This window comes from Kogia breviceps, chromosome 3 (genome assembly GCF_026419965.1).
Source record: "Kogia breviceps isolate mKogBre1 chromosome 3, mKogBre1 haplotype 1, whole genome shotgun sequence".
Classification (NCBI taxonomy): Eukaryota; Metazoa; Chordata; class Mammalia; order Artiodactyla; family Physeteridae; genus Kogia; species Kogia breviceps.
The window spans coordinates 174,391,973-174,413,342 of NC_081312.1; the positions used below are offsets into that span (position 1 = coordinate 174,391,973).

The 21,370-nt window shown below is 41.4% G+C and overlaps 1 protein-coding gene across 3 annotated transcripts in view; it reads right to left on the reverse strand.

The window, feature by feature from the left end:
• Positions 1 to 21,370, reverse strand: part of NEBL (nebulette) — a 353,899-nt gene that overhangs the window by 220,804 nt on the left and 111,725 nt on the right. For all 3 annotated transcript variants that reach the window (XM_059057855.2, XM_059057854.2, XM_067030385.1), the window contains exon 3: positions 3,559 to 3,643. In XM_059057855.2, the coding sequence (XP_058913838.1) occupies positions 3,559 to 3,643 (85 nt within the window). The remainder of the gene's footprint in view (positions 1 to 3,558; positions 3,644 to 21,370) is intronic.

A 21,370-nucleotide genomic window follows, 5' to 3' on the forward strand; every position in this document is an offset into this window, starting at 1 on the left:
AGTTTCCACTCTTGCCCCTTACGATATGGGTCACTGTGGGCCAGTGGGGGCACCTAACCTCCAGTTATGCTATTTCTTTGAAGCAGTTCATCCTGTGAGATGTGATGGAAAGGGAGCTAGAGATGAAGGAATGCTTCCCCTCCCCCGCTTGTCTGCAGAGTTCCAGAGCCATCGACAGCCAGCGCCGTCAGTGGCTGCCCAAGTGGACAGGCACCAGTTATCTGCAAGCTGGATAATGCCTGTAAGCCACCGCCTGTCACCCATTCTGAAAAGCTAACTCATGGTTTCCTTGTTTATTCTCCGGTATTTCGTATCATTTTATCATGACAATCGGCCCCTAGTATAGATCCCAAAAAAGCTTGAGAGGATCTAACACTCAGGAAAAAAAAAAAAAAAAAATGCTGGCTATGTTCATAACCCTCTGAAAAAGAAAGAGACCGAGACAGAGAAGAGAAAAAAGGAAAAGATAACAATATGTAACTATAAACAACTTCCTAGGTTGAACTGAAAATTTATTTTTGTTTTCCCTTCATTTTGGCTCAGCTGGTAAGCTAATGAACTAAAAGAAAAAAATAGGAGTTTTAACCAAACAATTTCTAAAGGATTTCAGAATTTCAGAACTCGGAGTAATGAAGAGATTTGGCTCATTTAGCATCACAGGTTATCAAAACAAGTAAATAAAATGTTAATAGTCAATTTTCCACCAAAACTGTTGAGCTGTTCAGAATTCTTGATATCAAAACTCAAAGGGAATGCTCTACCACAGAACCTAATCATTTAATATGCTAACATTAAATGATTTGTCAGTAATGAATACTACCATTAGGGTAGATATCTTTCCATGTCTTTGCAAAAGGTACAAACACTCTAGAAGTATTTTAATCGCTCATGAAGAAGGAGGAGAAAGAGGAGGAGGAGGAGGAGGGAAAAGAGAAGGGGGTGGGGTAGGAAGGGGGGAGAGAGGACTTCTTCCTACGTGTGACTTCTGCACTTTATGCGAAATTCTACCTTTACATACACTGCCCTATTGGCTTGTACTGAAAGTATCTGCTTACACATCTCCTCTTCTAGGCGCTCTCTGAGTAATGTGACCAGAGTACTGGTTGAGATTGTGGACACTTGGGGCTCACAGATCTAGGTTCTATTCCAAGTTCAATTCCTTGCTAAGTTTGCAAGGGTGAGTTCTCTAAACTCTCTAAAGGTTGAATGCTGCATCTAAATAGGGATAATAATAAATACCTGTCTCATAGGGCTGTCTGAGAGGAAATGACATAGTACATGTAAAATTATGTGCCCTGAATACAGCAAGATTGTCGATAATGATGATGATGGCGATGCTTTTCCCTCCCCCGACACCTAGCACAATTCCTTGTACGTAGTAAGTAGTCAACACGTGTTTCTTGAATTGAGTTGAATTTCCCCATGCCATCTGTCTGATGAAGTCCTACATTTTCTTTCTGAAGGAGATGATTTATGAGCAAAATTTTACAGAAAATCTGATGCCCTCACCTGACCACTGCTTGGAGACCCCATAGCGCTTTGTGCCCCTCTACGAACTCCTGTCCCACGAGCCCAGAACTATGTGTGTGCTCTGCCTTCTGAAGTTTGCAGCTTGCTTGCTACCTACCTGAGAGAGAATAAAATCAGCCTTTCATGAAACAGTGAGCTCCTTTTTTCTTTGCCTTTCCAGAGGTCAGGCGTGTGGTAGGAAAACAATAAATGCTTGTTCCTGGACCAAGTAGACGACACCTATAACCACTAACTGAACCCAAAGGGAGCGGGGTGCTGTCTAAAGGAAGGAGATAAGGGTTCATATTAGATCCTCTGTCAACCTTCAAGGCTCCACTCAGACACCCCTGCCAGCACGAAGCATAACCAGACCAACCCATACTCGCCCCCCCCATTTCTGAGTCCTTATTTTAAATTAAACATAGTTGCTCGAGGTGGGGGGTGGTGGTATGTTAGTCCTGTTTCCTCAGACACCCCGTGAACTCTGTGAAGAGAGGATTAACTAATTATAAATTCTATTGCACAGAACAAGGACATGTAACAGGCAGGAAACAAATATTTGACTGCTTGATTTAGTTCTGTTTTCCAATGTGCTTGAAGTACTTCTCCAGAATTACCTAATTAATCCTAACTTGATGAGAAGAAAGGCATATTGGAGCTGCACAGACGGGAGCCAAGTCCTGGCACCCTCCGCGGTGTGAATGAGCAAGGAGTGTTCTTGCTGGCTCTGCGATAGTGCCTCTCTTTGGCCGGCACTCAATTTTTTGAACTAATAGCTTAGCACACGGAAGATTAGCATTTTACATAAACCGAAAACTAACTGCCAACCAAGTCTTCATGGCGTTGTTAACCAACAGTAAACCCAACTCAGAGTTTTTTTCCTCTAATTAAGTGGACTGAGAAGTGGTCCCAAGTCCTCCAGAAAGAGGATGGAGGGAACTACCATCTCCCCTGTGATCAGATAAACCCGCGTGGAAATAATTAGATCCGTTGCAACTGAGAGCTGACTACTCTTCATTACGAACAGCTACAACTGGCATTTTCAGAGAGTGTTAGCTAGACACCTCCCTCCTTCACGAAGTCTGCTCTTCTCCCTTTTTCACATCAAGGATCCTCAGGGGCCATGGTACTCATAATCAGCCTCCACAGTCATACAACCTTTTTTTTTAACTTTTCAAAATGCTTTCACACCTAACTACCTATTCGACACCTGCAGCCACCCTCCAGACAGGTAGACAAGATCAGATAGACTGTCTCACTTTACACCAGCACAAAGAATCCCAGTGGCTGGCCCAAAGCCACAACCAATGAACAGTGGACGGGGGACCTCGACTCAGCCTCCCCTCCCCGCTGACCAGTGGGCCGCCACGTAGCTGCTCAGCACCGTCCTACACCGTGGCCGGCGAGGTAACTCCTCTGAGAGAGAGCACCCTAGGTCTCCCAAGAAGAGACGGGGTGTCCCTGAAGAAAGCACTGTCATTCCAATCCCTAGTCTTAACCGATGTGTTTCGCCATATTGAAGGCACGTTTCCATCCAAAATGGTTGACTGGGAGCCAATCATGGTGTTCTAATCTTTGTTCATGCTGTCAGTGTGACATATGAAAGAAATATGAATAAACTGACAGGATGTAAACAAAGCTAGTGGCTGGTGTGAGATACACAGACAGGGTGCTAGCCCCACACTCACTGCAATTGGGTCAAGTTAACACCTCTTTTTTCCCCTACATATGCAGTGTGGAAAAGCTATTTATAAAATGTTTTTAAATATTTAGGACCAAATAAATCAATATTGTTGGGAAACACGTACTCTGACCAGAACTCATTTGCTTGCCCTAGTCCCGTGTGGAGAGCAGAACCGAGAATATCAGGATGATCTGAGACCGGGAATAAAAGAGACGTTCAGCGCTTCCGCCTGGACCGCCCACCCAGGCCCGCTTCCAGTCTGCACACCGGCTGGTGACCTGGCATGAACAGTGCGATGACCAAAGAGCGGCCTTGTGCATAATATTTAGAACGAATGTAACAAAAGTAGGCCTTTCAGAAATTACCTGACTCTGCAATTCACTTTGCTGTTTCAGGCGAAGATTTTCAGGCGTATCTGCCACCGTGGTGAAGGACTGCTTTGGGTAGTGTCTGTGGAGAAATTTTTTTAAAGAACATAATTAAAACATGGTGACACAAAACAATACTTTAACACCAGTTGTTTTATTCTTCCCTTCCGTCCCAATGGAAGAGGTGTCTCTCCTCTTAGCCAAGGTCACCTCTCTGTTATTACTCTGGGGCCCAAGCCCTCCTCCATTCTCATGACCCTCTATGACCCACTTATCCCCACCGTCTCCCAAAATGTCGCCCTACGCTTCTCTATTCTATGAGCTACATCCCGTCGGCATCCAAGCACACTCAAGGCTCCCCTGACTTCTATCCCTCCCTCCACCCACACTCTTCTAGCATGAGGTCCTAGAGTCTGTTCTCTCCTTCAGCCAAACTTCCTTCCAAAGAGGAATAAGCTCACTGGCTCTGCTCATCTCTTCCAGGTCTCTCCTCAATGCTATGCATTCTAGCTCCTGTTTCCAGAAGTTTCTCTGGTTAAAACTATAATGGCTTCCTGCAGCACAAAGGATCCAACAGACGTCTTTTGGGCTTCCTCTTGCTTAGCATCTCCTCCATCCTCTTCCTCTGTGTCTTTGTCCCCACACATTCCTGGCCAGCTTCTCCCCTTCTAGCTGTTCCTCCTCTGTCTCCTGGGGGCTCCTCTCTGCCCATCCTCCTTCAGGGTTCTAACAGGCCTTCTTCTCTTCTCAGTGTACACCTGCATGATCACCGGGGTGATCTCATTCATTCCCACAGCTCTGGGTACCCCCTCTATCCAAGTTGATCACTTCCAAATCTACATCTCTAGCCCAGCTTTCCCTCCTGAATTTCAGAGCCACTGGCATTTCCACTCGTGCAGACCCCATATTCACCACACATTCGGTCTGAAATCCAACAGTTCGTCAACCCACCACAATCCCAAAATGACTTCTTCCCCGTGTATTCTCTCTTTCATTAATTAGTGCCCCGTTGCCCACACCAGAAACCTGGGAGTAGTCTTGACTCCCCACACATCTAATGAGTCCATCGCCAAGTCTACTGATTTTATCTCCTAAATATGTCTTGAATATATTTACTTCTCTCCATCTCCACTGCATTTTTTCATTTTAGGCCACGTTTATCTCTTAGATAACTACAACACTTGCGAGTCTTGCCCTTCTAATCCAACTCACCAAAGCAAACTTTCCACAATGCCAACCTAATCACCTGACTTTTCTGAGTAAAATCTTTCCATGGCTTCCCATTGATCCAAGAAAGAAGCCCAGCCTCCTGTCCCCCAAGGCCCCCACGATGAGCCTTCTGCAGACTTCTCACTCACATCCACACTCTGGCTGAGAAGTTCACCCTTCTCTTTCCCACCTCTTCCCCTGCATGCTTTTCCCTGGCCTGGAACACCCCACTTCTCTGGCTAACTCCTCTTTATCTCTTAGGTCTCGCCTTCGATTTCACTTTTTCCAGGAAGCCTTCTGGTCTCGCAAATGTGTCCTAGAATGTACTTTCTGTCCCATTATAATTTTTTTGGTATTCATGTGTACGTTCCTATTGACATGTTTCTGTCTCACAGTATAAGGAAAGTTCCGCGGCCGCAAGAACAGGCTATCTTGTCCCTTGTCAGAGCACATTCAGCACCTACCATCATCTGGCTCATACGACTTCAATAAATACTTGTGGAAAGAAGAATAGAAGGGAGGGAAGGAAGGAGGGAGGGAGGGAGGAGTGAAGGAGAAAGAGGGGAGAGAAGAAGCCATGTGACCACACTGCATGTCAGGCTACAGAAAGCTTCACCGCATTACACCATACATGATGACATACATGCAAACACACAAGCCCTCCTGGTGGTGAAGTGATGGCGTCTACTGCCATGTGTGGTGAAGAACACCAGCGACTGCCTCTTCTCCCCATGCCCAGATGGCACGGAGGCTACATCTCTGGCTGCTGTGACTCTATCACCACAAAACCTGTGGAGCTCAGAGCCATCCCTCAAAGAGCCCCTACTCCCTGTTTCCTTCTCCCTGGCCCCTCTCCTTGGTGATGTCCACCCTCCAAATCTTCCTGTGGTTGCTCAAAAGGCCTCTAAGCCTCACTATTTCACCATAATTTTCTTGCCTTCTTAGAGTAGATACAAACCTAATTTAAATTTTTTCATGATAACTCAGGGTCATCTAAATAGACATTATCAGATCATGATACAAAGCAGTAGAGCTTTCAAACTTTACAAAGGTTGGGATGGCCTAAATCCCATGAGATCGTTGCACTTTTACGTCTGTTGGACTGGCAAAGAGATCATTTCTCACACACAGCAGTTGGCCTTGCACAGCCTTCTTCCCTTCTGATTTCCTTCTTCTATCCCAGGGTAAGCAACTAGAGAGTAGTCAAGTTTAGTGAAATGTTGGTAAAACTAGAGTTACTGGTTCAAGTGAGGAAGCTGTAATAGGCAAGGTGTCTCTCTCCCTTTATCCTGAAATCATAGACTTCGTGTCAGCTGCACACTATGAGGGCTACTTCTTTTTCTTTTTAATTTACTGAAGTATAGTGGACTTACAACATTATATTACTTTCAAGTGTACAACACAGTGATTCGATATTTTTATAGATTACTTGGGGGCTACTTCTGAACTGTGCTCCCGACAGGTGAAGCTGGACAGACAATTTCAGTGTGCTTCAGAATATTTGCAATTCAATCTTGGAAAGCTGAACTTCACTGGACTTTAAAATGTAGCCATTATGTATGTATTGGTATACTTTAAAGCTAAAATAACAAATTAGCACTTTTTTCTTTCAAAATACATTCTGTGGAATAAAGTTTCACAGAGATTTGCAGGATTTCCACAATGGTAAATTCAAAAATGTTATGTATGTATTTTAACTACTTTTGAAACTGTAATTAAAATCTACTCTCAAACATGTTACAGAAAGTTTACCCCATTGAGACGGTACTATACTAACTTGCAGGTTAACTCAGTTTAGGGGCAGACTTTGAGGGGACAACCTTCTCCTGCCATTTATGTTTAATTAAAAATTATGTTTAAAAGCTAAAAATTACGTTTTAAATTAAACATAAATTAAATATTAAACAGAATTTTTAAGCAAACATAATTTTAAAATTAAACAGAATTTTAAATTAAACAGCATTCTAAGATGGAAAACTGAACTGTTGAAGGGGGCAGGACATTCAATTTGCAATTGCTTCTCTATATGTACATGAACTTGGCCCACACCAGGCAAAAATAATGTCTACTTGGATACTAACAAAACTTCACTTGCCACTCATATCTCCCATTTTAAAATTATCATTTCATGAAAATAATCTATTCCCACCATTTGATTTTATAATGAGAAAAGGTGATAGAGTGATAGATTTGAACTTACAAAATACATGCATATAAATAAAACACCACTTTAACACGTTTGATATTGGGGACCCATACTAAGTTCCATTTGGAACAAGGTTTTACACTGAAAAGAAAAACAAATTGAAAAGCTTCTGCTTTTTTCTTTCTTTCCTTCTTTTTAGAGCACATACTCTGCTCACCTGACGGCCAAAGCAACCAACTTACTGACATGTTGAGCAATTATACTGAGGACTAGAAACAGACTGTAATACTTTGCACTTTTTCCAATATCCTTCCCCATCCTAAAATTTAATGATTTTGTAATAATGGGTAACATAACTTTCTCTAAATATGCATAACAAGAAGAAACTATCCAAATTTTTGATCCAGAAGAAAAATTCAACTTGGTATTAATAACCACAATAAAAAATGCCAAGGAAAGGAAGAATTCATATCTGAAACTACTAGGAGTCATGAGTACTACAATGGATTAAAACCTAAGGCTTTGGGGACCAAAGTTATCTTCAGAGTTAGCAAAATTCAAGTGAATAGGGTCTTGGGAAAAAGTGTCTAACAATCAAAAGAGAGTGGAATGGTCTCATGAGTTGGAACCGTGAGACACAGAAGTAGTAAATGTAATTACAGACATGGCAGCACACACTATTTACATAAAAAATAATAATTACAACATCTAGAGAAACCTAATGAATTTTACCAAACTGGACACCTCTGAAAATCCTGGATATCCCAACATCATGTCCATGTAGCAATGTCCATCTAAACTAATCTGATGATATTCTGCTCTGAAGTCATAGTCTCAACTCCCACCCACTCACCACCCCACCCATAAAAGAAAAACAGACCCAGAAATAAACTGAGGGCTCAGTGGTCCCTCATGGGATCATAGGAACAGAGAAGCAAAGCATTTTAAAACTAACTGATGGTACCATACAGTTAATTCTAGCTCTACACAAATACTGCATTTAAATGACTGTAGAAGGTCTTCCTAAAATAAACGTCTTGAAAAGAAAGCTCCAGGAAAGATGATTTCTTCACTAGGCTTAGAGTAAGAATGACATTTTCTCCTTGTCCATATTAGGGGACAGAACTTGGGGCATAAGGCACAGGGGCATGAAAAACACATGTTCAAAAGGAATCAGGAAGGGGTTCCCTGGTGGCGCAGTGGTTGAGAGTCCGCCTGCCGATGTGGGGGACTCAGGTTCATGCCCCGGTCCCGGAAGATGCCACATGCCGCGGAGCGGCTGGGCCCGTGAGCCATGGCCGCTGAGCCTGCGCGTCCGGAGCCTGTGCTCCGCAAAGGGACAGGCCACAACAGTGAGAGGCCCACATACCGCCAAAAAAAAAAAAAAAAAAAAAAAAAAAGAAATGAAAAGGAATCAGGAAAAAAGTAAAAAGAAAAATAAACAAAAGATGGGGTGGATAAATTGGTACATTAAAATATTTCCTGGATAATAAAATATAATCATGGAACTATGACATATAACATATTGGGAGCTGGTGGAAAGATCTGAAGAATATCATGAAATGTTTAAGCATCATAAACAGAAGCCTCTTAGCTGAAATATGCAGGAATTGGACGAAGCGTATGTGTCAAGATTCGGCTGACAGCTGCAACAAATCCAGATTTTAATGAAATGCTACATTAAAGATAAATAAAGAGAAAGAATCAAGATAATCACAGAAGACTACAACTGAAACAGCAAAGTTAGGTCACAAGAAGAGGGCTTCCCAATTTTTTCATCTCTGTGAGATTCAGTTGATAAGAACATAGGAAAAGTTGTATGTAAACCAGGAGACCAGAGCTGGGCGGAGTGAGGAAAACAGCGTAATAAGCAAATGGCAACCTCCACAGAGACAGTAATGAGACAGAACACTATCAGAGAAGAGCAAGAATCCAGAACCTCTCACTTTTTATCCAGAGCCCAGGGGTCACGAGAGCACTGGAGCCAAATGGCCTGGGTCTGGACCTGGCTTTTCCACCTACTGTGTGCCTTTGGGCAGGTTTCTTAATCTCTCTGGCCTCAATTTCCTCATCTGTAAAATCAACACAATGATAGCACTTGTTATGCTTGTTGCAAAATGAACACCTGTAAAGCATTTCAAACAGTGTCTGGCTCATCACAGGCACTCAATGAAATATCTGTTATTAATAACAAAAAATATTATTACTATGATTTCTACTATTACTTTCTCTTTGCTTTACTGCAAAGTGACTTAACCTCTGTCTCAGTGCCTCATTGCCTTCATCTATATAGCTTCTTGCTAGAAAAACATGGAAGAGCTTTATAAATGGAAAACTACTATAAATGTGAGATATGAGCAAACCACTTAGATATATAAAGCTAAGATCGTTATGAATTTATTTATTGTAAACCCTGTAGTAATACAATGGTTCTCAACCACTGTCCCTGGAGGATAGCTAGCAACAGGCAATGTCAGGAGACATTTTTGGTTGTCACAACCGGGGGAGGTGGTGAGGAGACATGCTACTGGCGTCTAGTGAGCAGAGGCCAGGGATGATGCTAAACCCCCTGCAGTGCCCAGGGCAGCCCCCACTCCAAAATACCCGCAGTGCGGAGGCTGGGGACCCTACATAATAGATCTCTAACATTATAAGAGGCCACTAACTTTAAGACTGCTAACTGTTTCCAGCTGCTAGCTGTTTCAAGATTTTCCAAGAGATCTTCCAGAAAAAGATCTCTGATCTCTTTTTTCATTCTCACCTGCCCGGCAAAGTCAAATGTCCTGCCATCTCCCTCTAATCCTGTGCCACAATGTGGGTCAATGACTCCTGTCTGAGTCTCCTGCTCACCAGCACTTAGGTCTACCCACCCTCTCCAGTTTTCTGTTTCTCTGACCACTGTTACAGTTCTACTCAAACTAGGAAATCTGAGAACAGAACTCAGGTGTCAAAAGCACTTGTTATTATATCATTATTTACTGATGGGCCCTGTGCAGAAAAGAGTAAATAGAGCAGGCCCAAATGCTATATATGAAAAGCCAGCTTTCGAGGTTGGCCCTTGGCTAGTGTCTAAGAACTTGGACGCTGGGAGGGTTCCCACCACCATTAGCTGATAAGGGGGGAGCACTGTGCCTAAGCTGTTTGTACAAACAACGAGGTTGATGCAGAACACTTGCTCTCCTTCTGGGAGTCGGGAGTTTGGGTACATGCCAGGCAGAGATGCCTCTGTAAAGAGCCCCCAGTGAAAACCCTGGGAGCCGAGTCTCTAACGAGCTTGAGTGGTTGGCAACATTTGACACGTGTTGTCACAGCTCATTGCTGGGGGAGCTAAGTGTGTCCCATGTGACTTTCTGGGAGAGAACTCTGGAAGCCCATGCCTAGTTTCCTCTGGATTCTGCCCCATGCGCCTTTCCCTTTGCTGGTTTTGCTTTGTATCCTTTTGCCGTAATAAATCATAGCCACAAGTGTGACTCTAGGCTGAGTCCTGGAGGCCTCCTAGAGAATCATCAAACCTGGGGGCAGTCTTGGGGACCTCAGGCCCTCTTCTGCCTAACAACTTATCATTCATGAAAGAGGAACTGTATTAACATTTTTAGTATATTATCTGCTCTAAGAAAATGCAACTTTATCTCTTAAGAACATTTAAAAAGGTAAAAGTTCTGACCTCACGTTATTAAATTGACTCCTCAGTTCTGCCTTTCTGAGTCAGGTGAGGGCCTAATCACCTTTCCTTGGACCATCTCTTTATGCTCTGATTTTACCCAAGGAGGTAATTTTATCCAAGGGTCAAGATCATAACTATATCGGATAGTGGGGAGATAACAGAAGGTTTGAACACAATTTTAAGTATCTCCCAAATTAGAACAACTCCATTGTGAAGCAATAATGATTGTTTCACATCATTCAAAATTATCTTTAAAAAGTGAAAAATAAAACATTTAAAAATAACCAGGCCCTGAGAGAGATTACCACCACCAGGGTCGTCTATGAAGCTACTTATAAAGGATGCAATTCAGCAAAAGAGAAAATAATTCCAGAAGGACAAGCTAAAATGCAAAAAGGAGTGGTAGGCAAATAAAATGCTAAATGCAATGCACCACACACATGCATACGCGTACACACACCCACAGACACACCACATTGTATGGAAAAAGACAAAGCTAAAACATCTGATAATAAAATGAGAAGGTAGCATGAAGGTAAAGCATTCTAAGGTCCTTCTGTTCTTCATGAGAAAGGTTAAGACATTACTGAATTTTAAACTGTGCTTAAATAAATGTGATAAAATTCTAAGGGTAACCACAAAGAATGGAAATATAACACATAAATTCAAAGCCTATAAAAGGGAAAAATCAAATTTTTTAAAAGTGCCAAAAGTCTAACTCAATAAAATTTTTAAAAAGAAAGAAAATAGAAACAAAAAGCAGCATAGAATAAATGAGACAAATAGAAATTTAACAGTTGGGAGAAACAATTCAATAATCACAAAAATGTAAATGGGTTACATCTGCTAGCTAAAAGATCAATATATAGCCTTTTTTTTCTTTGCGGCACGCGGGCCTCTCACTGTTGTGGCCTCTCCCGTTGCGGAGCACAGGCTCCGGACGCGCAGGCCCAGCGTCCGTGGCTCACAGGCCCAGCCGCTCCGCGGCACGTGGGATCTTCCCGGACCGGGGCACGGACCCGCGTCCCCCGCATCGGCAGGCGGACTCTCAACCACTGCGCCACCAGGGAAGCCCGTCTCTATTCTTACTAATGCCTTTACTTTAAAAGTATATTTTGTCTCATTTTAATATAGCTATTTTATAGTGGAGTTAAAAAATATGACTACAGGGCTTTAAAATATGTGTGTGTGTATGTATGTACATACATATATATAAGGAGAGAGGGAGAAAGAGAGAGAGAGAGAGATTGCGTGCACGTGCATATGCAACATTGATGACAGGGCAGACTGGCATAGTCACCGATACGGTGAGAGATTTCAACACCCCTCTCCCATTCATAACTAGGTCAAGCAAACAGACACAAAATGAATAAATATATCAAACATGTGAAATACAGAATTTGTGACAATAACACTAATAATGTCTCTCCACGAGCAGTATTCAACCTATCTAATAACCAGCACACCACGGACACCCACCCATCAAAAGGGGTCTCAGAGCCGGCCCGGCCATGAACCACTGGCAGGACTCACCAGTGTGCACTGAGGACCACCAGCCTGCCCCCAAGGCAGGAAAAAGCAGGATGCCAACGTGTGCCATATGCAATGACAGCAGAATCACGAAAGGAAATGAAAACGGTCTCCGTTGTAATATCAGCTCTTCATACGTGTATCCTGCCCCATCGGATAGAGCTTCCCTGAGGTTGGCTGCTTTGGAGCCCAGATGTAGTGAGAAAAGGAAACAGCATGAAACTGGGGTGGGGACAGAGGCAGGGTGAGAAGGGAGGGGAAGAGAGAAAGACTTTAAACCAGGCTGGGATCGGCCATCACACGCTAAACATGAGAAACCACTGCTAGACCTCCATGAAGAAAACGCACCCAGCAGGAGGGGCCCGAGGAGCCCCGTGCTCTACACAGGAAAGTTTCTAACGGCAAAGGCGCAACAGGGACAAACGCAGCCTGAGGACACACAGGCCAGGCACAGCTTTGAAGACTAGATCAAATCAGACCTACTCATGAAGGGATGGGGTCTCGGGGACGGTGAGATGGAGCTGCTTCAGACAGAAATATGAACTGGTACGTTTACATCTACTATGTGCTGTGCTCCCTCCAAAACTAAAATGTTAACAGATTTGTTTAAGGAAGACCTCCTCCATGGCCGAAAAAATTTGAACTGAAGCCAGCTCCAAATGGCCACGGGCCTTCCTTTGTAAATGTTTTTGCTGCCTAAGCACACTTTGCCAGACGCAGCAGGGAGTTTCTCCTACCATTTTCTTTCCCACCTGGAAATCTCACAGGGCCTGAACACCCAAAGCCACGCACTGGGCTTCTTTACCTGGTTCTTCAAGGGCAAAGCATGTAGGCGCTCACATTCCTAGTCTCCATTTATACTTCTTTCTCCAAAAGAATATCCTAAAACTCAACGTTCATTGCATTGGAAGGTTTTTGTTTGTTAAAGAGCAATAATGGCAAACGGCATATTATGTAAGAGAAGGAGAAAACCTGGAAGTTTTTTTTCCTTTGAATAGAAGTTCCTAGGAAATTCCATAACTATTAATAATTTGCAAAAACCATCCTACTTTGGTTATCCTTTCAGATGTGTAAAATTATATAAATTAGGGGCTTCCCTGGTGGCGCAGTGGGTGAGAGTCCGCCTGCCGATGCAGGGGACGCAGGTTCGTGCCCCGGTCCGGGAGGATCCCACGTGCCGCGGAGCGGCCGGGCCCGTGAGCCGTGGCCGCTGCGCCTGCGCGTCCGGAGCCTGCGCTCCGCAAAGGGAGGGGCCACGGCAGTGAGAGGCCCGCGTACCGCAAAAAAATAATAATTAATTAATAAATAAATTTTAAAAAAAAATTATATAAATTAGGAAATTCTCATAGCAAATGTTTTAAGACCTAGATGATAACACTGAGTAAAAACAATTCCACATTATTTATACTAATATTCCAGTGTGAGCGCTGCCAGGGAAATTAACATCTAATGGGTAGAAGCATTTTCAGATAATATCTTTTTTACATGTTGGGGTCAATCTGGGCATTTTCTACCGAATATAACTCCTTAAGTAAAAATTTGTTAGTGTATGATTAACACTATTCAACGTCAGCTAAAGACATATTATAATTTTACTCATGATATTCTCCCACCATCTTCAAGTTTAACATGCTTCTTTCACTCGCTTGCTATGTCATTGATGTGACGTCTCTTCATAGATTTCTCTCCCCAGCTGTCATCTCGTTCTTAATTCTACCACTAATCTTCCCTGCAGCACCTCCATAAACAACTCCCATATAATGCCACTGGTTGCAAAACATCAATTTTTATGATTTAAAAAAAGACGGTGAATTAGAGCAAGCAAATGGGGAGTGCTCTTCAGAAAGGAGGTTTACGAGAGCCGCTGGTAGATCACATAAAAGCGAAAAATGGATTATGATAATGTAGGCCTCCCGTACATGAAACACAAGCCCAGCTGAAAGGAGGTACAGAAAGCAAACCCCTGGCTCTCTGAAGGGCAGTCAATAACCTAACGATTTACCAAATTCTCTTTCTGTCTGCAAGGGTCAAAAACTTGCCACCCTCTGAATTACTTCCTCTGCGGGACTCCATTGTAACCTCATTCGTGTGTTTACAAAAGAGGCCATGATGAAAGGGATTACACAGAAAACCGACCACACTATGAAATGCTTATCAGCTACTGGAACATGTCACCTAGATTTTGAATGACTCCCTAAAAGGTGAGTAATTAATACACACACGCACGTGCGCGCAGGCACGCACACACACACACACACACACCAGATGCTGTTTAAGAAAAATATGAGCTGGTAGAGGAGAGTCTGTGCCCTATGCTGTTGCCGACATTGACCGTGGGAATGTATAAACGGGTGCACGTGCGGCTGGGCAGCTCTGTGATTTCGTGCCCAGGAATCACAAAAAGGTGCTGGTGACTAGAGACCAGAGAACACCTGCAGATCTGGGACTCAAGTATCTGAGGCATTACCACAGTCTGAAAAATATTAAAAACAAAGTTCCTAGGAAAACAGAACATTAGAAACACAAGAAAGATCACATTATCTTCCTTTGCTAAAAATAATAATAAATATAGTACCTATAGCAAATACTCAGTATCCGTAAAAATAATTATTTAAAGCCTAAAGAAAGAGGGGGGAGCATAATTCTATTTTTTAGAAAGACCTACGCAAACCTAAAAACGTGATATTATACCCAGCTATGCATTTTTGGTAAAAATGTTATAGTCTCACAGAAAAATGTATGGCCAAAAATCAAATAAATTGTGGGAAACTAAGAAGAAGAGCCGCTACCACTGGTATATTGGTCTATACTTCGCCCACGTGTTACCACCCATGCTCGGGGCAGACGACACTAATTCACACCACTCCTCCTGAAGTGTCCGGAAAAGAGCCAACGTTCTTCTCAACACAGCACTCCAGGCAACCACCGCCAAACATCCCGGACCCCAGGCTAAATCTCCTTGCCCTCCACAGACTCTACTTATTTGACAACTTGCAGATCAGCTGTTTTCTAACTTTACGGGCTATGAAAGTAATATGAAGAATTTAAAGGCTATTTAACCATCGGCCTCCACTATGCAATTAGCAATAGATTCTGGTGGAGCAGAGGAAGACTTCAACATACTTCAACTTGTTCAGCGCCAAACTGGGTACAATAATTCATTTGATATGGTTTCAGAATAGGCAGACTGGGGGAAAACAAAGGAAACTGTACCAAAATTAGCATCTTTTTATACCAGTGTGGGTTAGAGGAAAGGAACTCATAGTAGACAACATCACCAACTACTTACGGTGTCCCTGCCTGTCCCCCTCGAAGCAAGTCACATTCCTGTCCTAGGTACCTCAGGCAGAGTCGAACCACAAAACAGATCAACTCTTCTTTAAATGTACTTTTCTCTGGCTATTGATTATACAATTAAACGAAAACCCAATAGGCCTATACTGCTGCTGTGTTCAGTGCCTCGGATGAAGAGGAGGATGTGCAGCTTTAACCCTTTTCCATCACAGGTTAATGGCACAAGGAGAAAAGAGGGACTTGGTGAAAGCTCTGAATGAAATGCTCTATTTTAAAAGGAATAGTTATTACCTTCAAAATTGTACGTATTTGCTTCAATATGTTTGACTCAAGTGGCAAACCAAGCACCTCCCAAAGTCCAATGGAAATACTTTTTAAATGTACATAAACACGTATATAATAAATACATACATATACATACAGAGAGAGAGAGACAATGTTAGTTGTTTAAAAGCACTGACCGTAGAGAGGAAAGATTAAAGACACCTTAGTTGATAGTTAATGGATAGAGTCAAAACTGTTGACCAGATATAAGGGGGCTCCGGAGATGTCAGCAGGGTCAGCAGGCTATCTGAAAACCAGCCTGCTCCTTGGGCCCTTTCCCTTCTCCATTTACTCCCCATTCAGAGCATTTTCCACTGGCAGGAGAGGTGGTCACCCAGGCGGGTCTCATCAGTCTTACGGGCAAAAGTATGGCTTTGACATTTTGAAGGAAAATAATCTAACACCCTATCAAACTATGAGGACAAAAATATGACGTTTTCAGTCAAGCCAACTCAAGTTTGCAACCTATGCACTCTATATTTTTTAAATATTAAAATAGGACATTTTCCATAGTAACAAGAAATTTTAAGATACACCAAATTCAGTGGCAACTGAAAATGCGTTTTTAAAGCTCTGACTACAGACCACAGTAAGAAATGCATCTTACCCCACAGTCTAGTACACAAAGTATATATAAAATGGAAGTTTCCAAACAATATAGACATCCGTTCTGTCTGATAAGCTCTAACATTTTTCTACTTTGTTCTAGTAGATTCCTTTTTTTTTTTTTCTTTAATGCTGGTCTCAGCCCACTAAATCAATGTCCTAATCCAGGAATGGGTCCAATGCGCAGTTTAAAAACACTGAACTCACAGAAGCAAAGTAAGAAAAAAATAAATTAAAAACCATAAAAAAAGTCTGAGGATCCACTGGACCTCCAAGTGTGGTATACTCTGTGGACTGGCAGGGTCTAAAGGCACAGGATGATGTGGCCAGGGAAGATTTTTGAAATGCCAGCTGATTTTTTTCTTCCCAGTATTTCCCCTTCCATCTCCACCACCTCTCACTCACTCTGACTCCGTCCACAGTTCACAGTCTCGTTGGGGGACGACAAGGAAGAAAGCAGAAAGGGCCGGCTAGTCCTTGCTTTTGTATCTCCTGATGCCTGAGACCATTAAGGAGACTATGCTGATTGGCCCTTGAGAGGGAAAAAAAAATCACAGAGAAAGTGCCCTTAAGAGAGTATCGCTCAGATGGAGAGGGGAGGGGAATAAAGAGAACAGAGAGAGGGGACTGCAGGCCTAGGCCGGGCTCAGAGTCCCAAGTCCAGGCAGAAGGGGCCATTGGCAGTCCCGAGAGTCAGCGGCCTATGGAGTCCGGGGACCACAGTGCCCTGGTACGTACTTCCGTGCAGGACACAGAACCACTAGAACCAAGAAGGCGGTGGACAAAGGAACAAGAGACATCTCAGGGGTGACCTATGTGAGCCTGGCCTTGAGAACCTGGTGATAAGGTCAAGATAAGTCCTCCTGCAAGGTCCTGGCAGCAAATGCCCAGTAATTTAGTCACAATCTTGGGGAAAGGGGGATGAAATCCTACTTTTACTTACATTGGGTTTTCATCACCCCACCAGAATGAGGACTTGAAGAGAAATTAAGTGGTTATAGGAAATTAAAGTTACATTTCTGGGACACTTTAGCTCAGGACTGTGACTTACAATAATTATATTTCCTTCTTACTGAACCAAACCACATATATATCTATTCTCCCAGGTAGATTTTATTTTATTTTATTTTTTTGCGGTACGCGGGCCTCTCACTGTTGTGGCCTCTCCCATTGCGGAGCACAGGCTCCGGACGCGCAGGCCCAGCGGCCATGGCTCACGGGCCCAGCCGCTCTGCGGCACGTGGGATCCTCCCGGACCGGGGCACGAACCCGCGTCCCCTGCATCGGCAGACGGACTCTCAACCACTGCGCCATCAGGGAAGCCCCCAGATAGATTATTTATACAACCTAACTTTCAATGCTGTTTTTATAAGATTTAATTTTGTAGGATCAATCTATAAACAAAGCACAGAAAACTTGAGTTAATGCATAAATGTAAATATTTTAAAGCTTTTAATTGCTAAAACGGTAAATATCAATCAATAAACACAAATTTCCTCAATAATCTTAAAGAGTTTAAAGGGATCCTGAGGCCAAAAATATTGAGAACCGCTGGTTCAAACTACTGTTAGTGAAATTTTGTCACTTTAAATCATAAATATGCCAATCAACAAAATTATCTACTGGACTGAAGTAAAAGTTACACATTAAAGAATTCTGGTTTTAGACTAGATTTTGCCTACCCATGAGATCCAGAAATTTCAGACTGGGAAAATAATTTGAATGTTTTGCTCAATAAAAAAAAAAAAAAAACTTTTAATGACTTTTCATCTGAATTTTCAGATTCTAAATTAGTGATGTTCAACTTAATATGATGGCACGTATTAATTATTTGAAAATATTTCAGTGGTTAATATTAAATGATTTAGGCTTAATTATCCTATTGATCATTTATTTTTAAAATAACTGATTTTTCCTCTTACCCCAAACCCCAAAACCCCCACTGCAGCCTCTATGTTCACTTGTCTTTTCTGGACTCTGAATAATTTGCCTGTTTCATTCTAAAGCTACAGATGCTTCCTGTATCAAAAGCTTACAAAGATATTCTGGCATCAATACCACAATAGAATTGTGCAGACAGAAAAAAGACAATGCTATCCTTCCCAATAAAACTGAGGGGAGATCCAGACTACATGGAAAAAGCCATGGAGAAAAAGGAGAATTTTTTATGTGAAAGAGAAACTTCTTGTACTAAAAACAAAAAATATAATTGTAAAAGGTTATGGCCCCTTATTACCAAGCTTCAGCTTATACATAAAATCATTTAGTTGACTCTTGAACAACAGAAGTTTGAACTGCGTAGGTTCACTTATACACATATTTTTTTCAATAAATATATTGGAAAATTTTTGGAGATTCGCAACAACTTGAAAAAACTCATAGACTAATCACATCACCTAGGAATATCAAAAAATTAAAAGTTAGGTATGTCATGAATGCATAAAATATATGTAGATACTAGTCTATCCTTATATATGCATATGGTAAGTGATATTTAATATAAAATTAATAATTTGTGCCTTTTCTTACTGTTTTATCACTTTGCTTTCAAAGAATTACAGTACCATACAGTATGCCTCTCTCTTTAAGTGGAGAAACTGCTTATCAGCCTATCATCTCAGGTTAGTGAGTTGTTTTTTTTTTAATGTAACGATGTTTCCAATACTGTGTTATGGATATGACTGTACCACTATATGCCATAAAGATTTTATAATGGTTCATTCATTAGTGTATAGGCTAGGCTACTGTGAGCAATCCTATCGATGACACCGGGAGACCGTAAAGCAATCATATTGCTGCTTCTTCATAAGCAATGCATGGATCAATGCTGTAAATAAATGAGTTTCTTTTTCACATAATCTTTTCACTTTTGATGTCTAGTGTTGTAATACAACATCTACAGTGTTTTACATCATATAAGACCATATTGATGTATTGCTAGACGATTCATCTTGTAAACAGATGACATAAACTTACTGCATCAATAATACAGTACAGTACTGTGAATGCATTTTCTCTTCCTTATGATTTTCTTAGTAACATTTTTTCTCTAGCTTACTTTATTGTAAGAATATAATATATAATACATATACAAAATACATATACAAAATACATATACAAAATAACTGTTTATGTTATCGTAGTTAACAGTAGGCTGTTAGTAAAGTTTCTGGGGAGTCAGTCATACGCAGATTTTTCAACTGAACAGAGTACAGCGCCCCTAACCCTCGCATTGTTCAAGTGTCAACTGTAGTTTTAAATAACTAGAAGGATACCTATAGAGGGAGCCATCCTGCATTCCCTTTACTATAGAAGATCAAACACTAGTTTCACTGCTTACATTAGCACTTACTATGGTGTCAGGCATTCCTCTAAGGACTTCTATTCAATATCTCATTTAATCATCCCAACAATCCTATCAGGTACTCTTATCAAACAGCTAGTCAGTGTTGGACACAGAAATCTAACATAGGTCTGCCCCCACCAGTGTTCTGTTAACTGGGGCCACCTCATGCTAGCTTATCAGAGCCAATCATTAAATTTTTCAGGAATGTTGTGGGCAAGCTGCTAAATACAGCCATTTTTAAAAATTAAATTATATAAACTTAGAGTTAATTATTATAATACAAGCAAAAGTAATACTCAAATCTCATCACTTCTTAATTATTCTACCACACTGTGTATTATGATCAATGTTCTTGGCATTATTTATGTCTACTGCATTGTAAAGGAAAGCACTGTACGATGTATGCTATTGTGTATCTCTTCCGGGCTCCATCTTCTGTGATGTCTGGTCCGCGGCTTGAAATTAACCATGGTGCGAGTCTTTTCACCACAGAAAATGGCAAATACTGCAAATCAGACTTTTTGTTCCCAGAGAGCCGGTTGTTAAACATTTGCCAGCACACCCTGGATTCTTCCTCCAGACCACAAGCTCTTAACTCTATAATTTTCTTTTCCACCTGATAAGCATTATACATTAATTTTTGTTTAACGAAAACAAATGGCTTTCAGACACGCTTTGCTTTTACTTAGAAAATTAAACCACATGAAAAGTAAAAGTAGTTCACTCCATTGAAGCATTTAATTAAGTTCTCAGAGGAAGACTTTGCCTTTCTAGTTCAAAAATAACATTTCTCAGGAAATAAAGGGGCGGGGGAGGGGGAGAGACTGCTCTGTAAACAAACAAGAAAGAAATACGTTTTCACCAATATCTTCCTACAACCTACTTATACCACTTCCGCTAAAGATTTAAATCTGACATAAGTAGTTATCTTTCCCGAATGCAGTAAAATTTATATCTTAGAAAGGGTCTGAGATTATAGCTCAGCAGCACCCTTTCCTCACCACATACTACCTCACCCTTCTGTCTGATGCTTCTTCACGTCCAACAGATGGTGGAGCCATTTTTTAAGCTTTTCTTCTTTCAATAAAATGAAGCAACACCAACCAGTTGTCAATCTACAAAAAGACAGCACTTGACATTGACTAATTTAGAAGCAGCCTTGTCAGAATTTTGAAAGCCTGCAATCATAAAAATCCAAGATCTCCAAGTGTGCTTTCTATGCACAATGAACAAGATAATTATCTCCTTTCCTTGAATACTTAACTTTCCCATTTAGGAGGGACAACTGCTATAGATATCATTCTCCAAAATTTAATTTTCTCTTTAACAAAATAACGTGCATGTGACTCATATCTGTGCATATAGACACACATACATGATTAAAGGAATTAAGAATTTATTTATAAACTAGATTTTCTTTTTACTCAAAAAGAATTGTAGATGGGAATACTTTAGATGGAAATATTTTAATATCATTGCTTTTCCTACTGAGAGGGTTCCAAGTATTGTAACTGTCACTCCTTAGTAAAATATCTGCCAAGCCAGAACACTGAGGTCTCTCAAACCTTCATTCTTTCAACAAGTAATGATTAGGTATCTAATAACAATGTTGTTATATTTATTCAACACAGATGCATCAGGCTACGTAAATCATATATATATGATGTATTTGCTTTCTATTATCACCTAT